General features: G+C 47.4%; 1 protein-coding gene across 1 annotated transcript in view; it reads right to left on the bottom strand.

The window, feature by feature from the left end:
• Nucleotides 1-10,408, bottom strand: part of LOC144769527 (extracellular calcium-sensing receptor-like) — a 50,994-nt gene extending 40,586 nt beyond the window's left edge. Inside the window, exons 1-2 of the mRNA XM_078653669.1 lie at nt 10,274-10,408; nt 9,283-10,125 (exon numbers count right to left, since the gene is read on the bottom strand). Coding sequence (XP_078509795.1) covers nt 9,283-10,125; nt 10,274-10,408 — 978 coding nt within the window. The remainder of the gene's footprint in view (nt 1-9,282; nt 10,126-10,273) is intronic.
• Nucleotides 10,409-10,796: the final 388 nt, after the last annotated feature.

Raw genomic sequence — 10,796 nt, forward strand, 5'->3', positions numbered from 1 at the left:
CTCCATTCAATTTTTGTTGCTGTTGCCTCATGTGTTTTTTTCTGGTGTTAGCTGCTCAGAGCACTGTGCCACTGCCAATCAGTGCCACAGTGCAAGTGCTCCCTGTATAAAGTGTATACATTGATTGGATTCCATGATTGGCTTATTTGGTTTACTGTCAGACCCCAGTAAAGTGCACCAGGAGTGCCTAGGGCTTGTAAATCCAAATGCTGCTAGTGGGCTTGCAGCACTGGTTGTGCCACCCACAGAAGCAGCCTAGTATTATGTTTCTAAGGTCTGCCATTGCAGAACCTGCGTGCAGTCTGGTACTGTCATGCTGACTGGGCAAGTGCACCCACTTGCCAGTCTCTAAATCTTCCCTTAACTTCATATTAGTCACCTCTATGGTAGGCCCAAGGGCAGGGTGCATTGTAAGTATAAGGTAGGACAAGCCCTGATGTGTGTGGCATGTCCTAATAATGAATTAAATCCATTTTCGTTTTTCACTATTGCAAGGCTACCCATTCTCATAGGCCAGAATGGGCTGTTAGAATGTTTACACCCTATGATCCTAACAGTCTCAGGGAACATGGTAGAAATTCGAGTTTAGTATGCCTGAACTCAGAATAATAAAATACATCTTTTAGTAACCTTTATTTTAATGTTCTGTGTTTGCAAATACCACTTTTAGAAAGTTGGTATTTGCTTGCCTAAGCTTTTCAGCCCGCCTCTGCTAGGATGTGTATCTGCTGTCTGGTTTCTGTGTGTGACAGGGCTAGGGAATTACAGGAGACTGGCTGGGCAGCCAGGTGTTGAATAGGAAGATTACAACAGGATGGGTGGGAGGAGTGCCCCTTGACTCTGAATAGGGCTGTGCTCTGCCACCACAATGCTGACTCCACCTCCTCTGGAGCGTCTGATGTCTCTGCCCTGCACCCTGAAAGAAGAAGGCAGACTCATGTCAACAAAATGCTCAACTGGACTGAACTTGGCAAAGGCCCCCTGGCCTCAAAGAACAAAAAATTTGTAGTATAAATATAGGAGTACTGCTCCTGAGAAATTAGATACTGCTTGAACCAAGAAGAACCTCTGCCCGACAAGAAGGAACTGGGAAAGCTGCACGGAGGAGTACTGTCCCTGACCTGGGGGATTGGCCTGCAGTAGGTGCCTTGCTGTGAAAGCAGAGGAAAAGACTGAAAGAGACTTTATTCTGCTTGTACTTCAACTATCGCCATGGGCTTGTGGATGAGCTTGCCCCCTGAACGAAGTCCCAGGACTATTGGACTGCTTCTGCCTTAAAACCGAGCTGCTGGAACTTGCCGATCTCCCCCTGCTGCTGGAGCTGCCAGCCAAGTGCTCCCCGTACTCCTGGACAGCTGTGAAGCCGTACCTGTGACCGCCGGCACCGTGTGAGCCGCTCCTACGAGCCGCACTCGCACTCGCACCGTACCGAAGGGCCGCCCGCACCCGCTTAACCCTCCCCCGAGAACTGCACTGCTTGCCGCGTCCCAGCTGTGGGAATCCCTGAAACTGAAGCGCACCACAAGGAGAGTTCGGCCCGCACGTACAAAGCGTACCGGCCCCTGGCACCGCACCAGAGAGATCTAACAGCAGCCTTGCGCTGAAGAGGACGACTCGTATGCCGAAGCGCACCAGTCCCTGGACATCGCGCTGCTGGGGGAAGTCAAAGGTATCCCCGCTCAAAGGCATGACACGGACGAACGCTGCGCACGCCGAAGGTTCTACACCTAGGGCCACCCGCCTCACCCCCGGGGTACCCTGCTCGAACGTCTCAGACTGAGACGCTTGCACAAGCCGGACCCGCATCGGAGGGGGGGGCGCCCAATTTCTCCTAGGACGCCTCGCCTGCACACGCCTCATAAGCATCCACAACTCCGCATTTTCAAAAGGTACCGTACGCATACGCCTGTGACTGGGAGCGTCCCGGACTAGAGAGTTCATGACGCTGATCTTTAAAAGCTCTCGCTTATCAAGAACTCGCCCGCGAGACACCCCCGAACAGTGCGGAACGCACGGCCCAAGAAGTTACGCTTATTTTAAAGAGAACTCGTTGTTACTAAAAGTTTTGTGGCCTATTGCTAAACGTTAATTGGATCTTGTGTTAAGCCTTATATAAAAATACCTATTTTTGATATAAAACCTAATGTGGTATCCTTTTTGTGGTGTTGTCATTGAGTTACTGTATGTGTTCACAAATGCTTGACCTGTAGCACGCTTCTGAGATAAGCCTTGTCTGCTTGCGCCACACTACCTAGAGGGTGAGCAGGGGTTATTTTAGAGGGTGATCCCCTTATCCTGACTAGATGAGAGGGTCACTGCTTGTCACAAGTACTTACCTGTGCCAACCAGAGAACCCCAAATCTAACAGCATATTTTAAGTCCCTGTTTTCCAGAGCTATGCCAACGCATAGTGGAGTGTGAGATCTCTGACCCCAGGGAGCTTGCACTGGAGGCAGACCTTTTGGTGGATTCCAGAGGTTTTGAAGAAGCCTCTGGGGGTGATCTTGATGGAGGTGGCTCAGGTATTTCCTAACCGAATGTGGTGGGAAAGGTTCTTAGAAGCCCAGATAGGTCCTGGTGTAGTGGGAGGGGTGTAGGGACTCACATTCTATCTCCACGGAGAAGGAGTGAGAATGGGATGCGTCTCAAGGTACCTGAAACCCTGTCCCAAGGCCTGGAGGGTTCTCTAAGGGAACGCCACGTAGGGAGCCTAGGCTTTACCGGGAGGTCATTTCCTGAGGGGGATCCCAAGGTGTCAGTAGAGGTAAGGGAGACTGCTGTAACTAGCACTCCCCCAGCTCTGGTATCTGGCAGCACGTCTCCAGTAGGGAGATGGCATGAGTCCAGAGAGAGGGTTGAGAGGAGGACACAGTCCCCAATGGAAGGACCAGTGGGTCAGGGGTTGCTAGCTCTGAGGTCAGAGCACACAGGACTGACCTGGGTGAGGCCCTTCTGGCCTGGAGGGTCTTCATGCTCTGTCAGGTGGACAGGAGGCAGGAGACCTGCGCCAGGCAGATTCTTATACAGCACCAGAGGAGTGTGTTTCCCTTGGGGGATGGTTGGTATACTCCCCCAAAAGTCCTGGGTTGCCAGGCACAGGGCCAGCCTAAGGGTACAGACCCTGGGTTGGAGGGGAAGGTTCAGGATGTCCCCCCTGACTTGGAGGAAGGGGCAACTGCTAGCAGTGCCCCTACCGGTTTGTCTTCTGGGGCACTGCTCCAGGTGGGAGGGTGCAGAGACCCAGTAAGGGGGCAGGGAGAGGGCAGCCTCACCCCTGACCTCTACCCTGTCTAAGGGTGCAGCCTGTAAGCGGGGATCCCAGTTGCAGTATAGAACCCCTGAAGTGGTGGGTGAATTGTGCAGGACACCTGCAACAGGTGCCCTGACAATTCTAGAAGGGGGCACAACTCCAGGTGGGAGGGTGAAGAGCCCCAAGGAGAAGGATCAAGGGTGGGAAATCCTACCCCAGTCTCATGTCCAGCCACCGGGTACAAGCCCAGGGCTGGTGGATCAATGTCAGGATGCCATCCCTGACCTGACAAGAGAGAGAGTGGAGTAGGGGTGCCAGGCACCTGGGTCTACTGCCCCCCACTCTCTGAAGCCATAGAGGTTCAAGAGACCTGAGAGCCATAAGTCCCGAGTCACATCACTGACTACGGTCAGTGGCCACTGTGGCTTGCTGTCCTAGTGGACAGAGTGGCCTCAGGGGGGGGGCAGGAGTCACACCCGGGGAGTAGACTGGACCACACCACTGTGTTGGCCATGTGGGTACTGTCTGCCTGTTGGGTCACACCTGGAAGCAAGCTAAGGTTAGGTGCAGCAGAGATGGTGTCCGCAGATAAGGAGAAGGGTCCCCCATGGGTTAGCTTAGTGGGCCCTGAGGGTATGGACAGAGGGGTCCAATTGGGTTCAGATTGGCGTTGAACTGGAATATGCCCCTGCAGTTGCAGGTCAGGGTCCATGTTCTATTGCCCAATGCAGGGAAGCCTATCAAGGTATTTCTTAGTCTACCCTGGCTTTAGGCTGGAAGGGGGTTCTGCTGGACTTGGCACTTTTTGCAGGGTCATCCCGGAACTTTTTACCTTCCTCCTGTATTTTTTCGGACCTGTTGTTGGTGGTATATGACTCTGGTCACTTGACCACTGCTGACCAGTGCTAAATTGTATATGCTCTCCCTGTAAGCTACTGTCATGGATTGGTGTTTCCATGAGTGGCTATTTCATTTATTATGTAAATCAAGAGAAACAAAGGTTAGGGAGTGAAGAGGTAGTGCTCAACAAGAGTTCTATGGTGGATACATCCTCCTCTCTGCAATTAGTTAGAAAACAATAAGATCCACCTCTAAGAGGTTGCTGTATGTCTAGATTTTTTAAGGCATACACATTATTTGTTAAAATACCCCTCACACACCAAAAGGGGCCTTGGTGTCATGCTTCATCATCGGGGTCTTCCCGCCCCGCTGCAGGACGGGGCGTGCTACAACTGGCGACTACGCTGGAGCACTCAGTTTGTAAGTGCTATGTGAGGTGTATTTGTTGTGAGTGAAAAGGGTCAGGTGTGGTTGAGGAATGTGATATTTAAAAGGTACCTGGCCTTATGGATTCCCAAAAACTTTATTTGGTCATAGGCTGGTACTGTTAAAAAGTGTGATGCGGAGAAATCACGCTGATAATGTGCTGATTCTCCTTGATAAAGTCAACATGTTTTGAAGCTGGAACGCTTCTTCGTCAGGACGGAGTAAGATCCCTCTGTCACTCACTATTAAGCTATCAATATGTGAAGAAATATGTGAATATGTACAAGTGGTTTTAAAAATACGATACCTATGTGGTACGGGTTAGCATTTTCTATAGCTTTGTCAGTATTTCTGAAAATAAGCTAGAAACATAAGGAGTCATTGCTCCATGAGCCTTCAGGTCGAGAGGTAAAAATGAAACTGTAATATGAAGTTGTGGAGTCCTCGCTTCCTCTCTCGCCACCACAGAGCCACGGGCGGCGAGAGAGGAAGCGAGGAATCCACGACTTCATGTGACAGTTTCATTTTTACCTCTCGACCCGAAGGCTCATGGAGCATTGACTGCTTACGTTTTCTAGCTTATTTTCAGAAATTCTGACAAAGCTATAGAAAATGCTAACCCGTACCACATAGGAATCATATTTTTAAAGCCACTTGTACATATTCACATATTTCTTCACATATTGATAGCCTAATAGTGAGTGACAGAGGGATCTTACTCCGTCCTGACGAAGAAGCATTCCAGCTTCGAAACATGTTGACTTTATCAAGGAGAATCAGCACATTATCAGCGTGATTTCTCTGCACCACACTTTTTAACAGTACCAGCCTATGAACAAATAACGTTTTTTGAATCCATAAGGCCAGGTACCTTTTAAATATCACATTCCTCAACCACCCCTGACCCTTTTCACTCACAACAAATACACCTCACAAAGCACTTACAAACTGAGTGCTTCAGCGTAGTCGCCAGTCGTAGCACACCCGTCCTGCAGTGGGGCGGGAAGACCCCGATGATGAAGCATGACACCAAGGGCCGTTTTGCTGTGTGAGGGGTATTTTAACAAATAATGTGTATGCCTTAACAAATCTAGACATACAGCAACCTCTTAGAGGTGGATCTTGTTGTTTTCTAACTATTTCATTTATTAGTCAGACCCTAGTACAGCGCACTATGTGTGCCCGGGGCCTGTAAATCAAATGCTGCTGGTGGGCTTGCAGCCCTGATTGTGCCACCCACAGAAGCAGTCTGTAAAATGTAACTGACCTGCCATTTCAAAGCCGGTGTGCAATATGGGACTGCCATGTTGTCTTGGCAAGTGTATACACTTGCCAGTCCCTAAACCTTCCCTTTCCTAAAAATATTAGTCACTCCAAAGGTAGGCTCAAGGTACCCCTGTGGGCAGGGTGCACGGTATGTCAAAGGTAGGACATGCCCTGATGTGTGTGGCATGTCCTGATAGTGAGATACTGACAATTTTGTTTTTTCACCATTGCAAGGATACCTGTTCCCATAGGACAGAATGGGGAGTTTGTTTATTACATCTAATAAACATAACTAGCCCTGTGAACAAGGTAGAAAAATAACATTTAGTATGCCTGAACTAAGAATGTTCAAATGCATCTTTTAGTGAGGGTGATTTTTACATTCTGTGTTTTAAAATACCACTTTTAGAAAGTAGGTATTTTCTTGCCTAACCATCCAGTGTGCCTCTGCTAGGTTTGTGTATTGCATGTCTGGATGACAGGTGCTGGAGAGTGGGAGCTGCTCCAGAAGTCTGATGAGTCAGGGCTGGGCTGAATAGGCCTGGTCTGCATTTGGAGTGGTGGTAGGAGTAGCACCTTCACCTGAATAGGGCCGTGCCTGCCTTCCACAATGACGGCTCCATCCCCCTGTGGTGTGTCTGGAGCCAGGGCTCACACTGACAATGGAGTTTGCTGTGCCCTTGCAAAGTGCCCCCAGAACTGGTTTTGGCTGGGTATAGACACTCTCTGCCTTCAGAGAACAAATGATCTTTGGGTATAAAAAGAGGGACCCAGACCCCATACTTTTAGATCACTTCTGGGAATCAAGAGGAACCTTTGTCAATGAGATGATCCGGAGAAGCTGAGGAGGAATACTGCCCCTGTGCTGTTTTCTGTCTGGGCTTGGTCTGCAGTGGTGGATTGCTGCCAAGGAAAGGAGAAAAGGAATTTGCTGTTTGCTTTGTTACCTGCTTGAGTAAAAGATCTCCAAGGGCTTGCAACTAAGCTTGCCTCCAGTGCTGAAGTCTCAGGGACACAAAGACTTCACCACCAGCTCCCCCAAATTACCCTGCTGAGAACTCTGACCTGCAAGAGGTGCCTGCTGTTGTTTTGGGCCTCTAGAGAACTGTTTTCCAAAGGGAGCTGGAAAATCAACGCAACTTAGAAGAAACAAGACACATCCGCACCTGTTTCTGACACATCGCTGAAGAAACCGTTGCAGCGCCTGCTGCATCTCGAGAAATTGCTGCACGCCACATCGAGTGCACCGATCTCCAAAGTCCGGAACCAACGCACTGATTTCGACGCAAGGCCTGCTCTGTGGCTGTAAGAGTTCGCGCATCATACCAGATCGTCGTATAACATCGAAGCTCCAAAGTTTGTCGCATCGTTGGGGGATGCAGTAAGAAACAGATGCATCACCTCCCCATGCAGTAAGAAACCAACGCATTACCTCCTCTCCATTAAGGAACCGACACATCACCTCCCCTGCGCTGCAGTAAGAAACCAACGCATCACCTCCCCTTCGCTGCAGTACTGAACCGACGCATCACCTCCCCCAAAGCGGGGAACTGACGCATCACCTTACCTGAGTGTGAGGAACCGTCGCATCACATTCCCTGCAGCTCGTTTTGTTTGTTTGCGTGACGCATCTCAGGTACTTTGTGAGAAAAGTGTTGCATCTGCAATTTGGATGAACTCAACTATTTCTACCATCTGAAAGTCATATTTGTATTACTGTATAGTGGATGTTTGCCATTTGGTCTTGGTTTGGTTTAGATAAAGATTACTTATTTTTCTGAACTGGTGTGGTGTCCATTTGTAGTGTTTTTACTGTATATGTTCACAAATGCTTTACACACTGCCTCTGAGATAAGCATGTCTGCTCGTGCCAAGCTACCAAGGGGGTGAGCAGGGGTTATTTTAGGAGTGTATCCCCCTTACCCTGACCTGAAGCAAGGGTCCCAATTATGACAAAGGTTCCTACCTCTGCCAACCAGAGATCGCCATTTCTAACAGCCATGGATACATTTAAGGGAAACTTGGTTAGTCTCTAGACACCATTGTCAAGGAAGCCTAGCCATGGCACAAAAACTGTCTTTGGAAAATCTCCACCTCACATTACTAGGGCTATTTAGAGTTGGAGGTCAAGGCCAAATAAACCATCTACTATCCTCTATGAGATGCTCAATGGTATTAAGCAATATCATCAGCATTGCCACCTACACCATCCATGCTTGACATTTGGCTATGGGACTGTATTTTACCCACACAGGTCATCATCCAGTGCCCCTGTTACCCAAAATGCCATAATCGCCCACAATTCTGATGGCCTAATAATAAGTAAGTGCGTATGTGGTTCATCTTGCCCACCTCCACAATAACCAGCACAAGCAAAGGAACATGTGAAGACATTTGAACATAGAAACTAAAGACTAACAACAACGTTTTCTCTTGGAACCTAGATGCAAATGCCATTGCAAAGAGAATGTGATACATTTGCATAGTTCATTAATCCGCACCCTGTATCCTTTTGTCACCCAATAGTGGTCGCTCTCAGTTATCGTGATGGGACTTCAGTTACCGTGATGAGACTTCATTGGTTCATCACCTCTTTGAGGAGTACCTGAGGTCGGCCGAAGAATAGTCCTGAGGGAATTTGGCAAATGGAGAGAAAGGTCCCTTCGCTGGACACATATAGAGATGTTAAAATGGGGCTACTGACAGTATCAATATAAAATGATGGTGAAGCTCGAAAGACACCGATGATGAGAACCAAACCACAGTAGAGGTCGGAATAGCGCACACAACAATATGTCAACTTGAAATAATTTGATCTTTAATCAGGTGTAAAAGGAAATTCAGTATTTTATTCTGTGTTCTTCTCAACGAGTCTGGTAGTATGTTTAGTTGGACATGGGTGTAAATATTTGTGTATGGTAATTTTCAGCATCTCAGAGAATATAAGTGCTGGACAAGGATGGGAGCCTATTCCTTTTCTGGTTAGCAGAAAACCAAAAGACACATATATTACCGAAGAGGGGTAGTTAATGCCTGTTGGATACCCTCCTGAATATAATTTATTCTACTCTATACTCTGATCAATCAATGCTGAATCATCCTTGTAAGCCAATACATATCTCTGTATGTCTGTAACATGCAGTCTATCTTTCCTTTTATTCCATATTTGCAATTCAGATGAAATTAAAAAAGTATCCACATGTGTAAAGACTAATACATTATTATTTGGTTTTCTGAACTCTTTTGCTTTATATGCTGACTATATTTCCCTTCATTCAAGCCTGTACCTTACATATTTGAAATATGCTCATGGTGTACCACTGTCAAATTGCAAACAAGAATTTCGATATGGAGAAACTGTTATGGCACTATTATTCTAACCATAATATTCCTACTGACTATTTCTTGGGTGATGAAGCTGGGTTTTAGGGCATCTTGTAAGCAACTAAAACGTTTAAAGAATCAATAACTCAATTGAAGAAGTGATAATGGATTCTCACCTTCCAAGGAGTGAATGTCATTATTGTGTCCCATGTTCCTGTATCGAGGGATTGGTCTCTGCCAGATGATAATAGATGATGCAATCCAAGTGCTACAGCATACACAGCAGTGTAAACACTGTACACTGCTCTAGAGCTGTGAATGTCATATATATTTACATCAAGGGTGGATACCAATTCCTCTCCTGTGCATGTTCCAGGTTGCCCTTTGGTTCCAGCACTGTTAAAGCTTGCAAGATCTGAATCATTCTTTGTCCAGTGACAAGCGAAAACATTCTCCCAAAATGAGTTGATGAATATGTCTCTTTGATATTTAGAAGGATGAACAAGGGAAAGGAATGTACTGAATCCAGGCATTGCTCCCTCATGGAGAGCAAAACCAATAGTGCCATGGAAGATGCTCCACAGTTCCTTCCGAACAAAGGCAGGAAATGCAATCCAGCTGGTGAGACCAAGCCAAATCTTGCCACTAATATTCTCTCTGAGAAACGCCTCCATCAATGGAATCACTTGCAATTTGGTTACATATATGATAATCGCCTTAACAGATGATTTCTTAATGATTTGGACAAGTTTAAGAATTTTGGCTCCAGGATTTTGTACTGGGAAGGTCTCAAAGAAGTCAACACAAACTCCAAGTTGTTTCACTTCTTCATAAAACTTAAGAGCTCCAACTTGCCCAAAATCATTGTCTGATGCAATGATCCCTATCCACGTCCAACCGAAGTGTGCTACCATTCGTGCCAGGCCCAAAGACTGAAAATCATTATTGGGCACAGTACGAAGAAAAGATGGGAACTCAAGTTTGTTACTCAGGTAAGACAGTGATGAGGCATAACTGATCTGAAAAACAGAGACATAAACATTGGTGATACTTATTAGGTTTAAAAGATACGTTGAACATGCTCAAAAGTAAAACATGTATTAAATATACAGAGCCTAATCTGTAGGTTGAAAGAATGGGTACTTCACCACAGGTGTGGTGGGGTACCCTGTCTGCCAAGCTTGCAGTTTTCCTGCTGCATTTGGAGTGGGTGAAACTGCCTTGTTTCTGTTGGTTGAGCCTCTTGTAGCTACTCTGGCAGAAAACCTGGACCTTCTGCAGGACCTTCAGAGATTGGGCCATCGGTCAAATTTCCTCAGGCCATTCACCCTCTAAAAAGTAGATGGTCTGGTGTATTCATGGACGAACAACCTAGAGATTGGAACTGTTCCTGCCTGCAGTGATTCGGGCAGCCCTGTTGGGGTGGGATGCAATCCCCTAGCCTTCCCTGAGCATAAGGAGGGGCCGTACACGTGCTAAAAGCGCCAGACACTTCCCTCAGTGTGGGACATGCAACTCATAGATCGGGGATGTTTCCTGCCCGCAGTGATTCTGGCAGCCCTGCTGGGGTGGGACTTCATCCTCCAGCCTTCCCTGAGCACAGGGAGGGGTTGAACATGATCCAAAAGTGCAGGACATTTCCCGCAGCACAGGATGTGCATAGGACGCACCCTGGCGAAGGCCAGGCCTT

The sequence above is a fragment of the Lissotriton helveticus genome, chromosome 7 (assembly GCF_964261635.1).
Source record: "Lissotriton helveticus chromosome 7, aLisHel1.1, whole genome shotgun sequence".
In the NCBI taxonomy this organism is placed as follows: domain Eukaryota; kingdom Metazoa; phylum Chordata; class Amphibia; order Caudata; family Salamandridae; genus Lissotriton; species Lissotriton helveticus.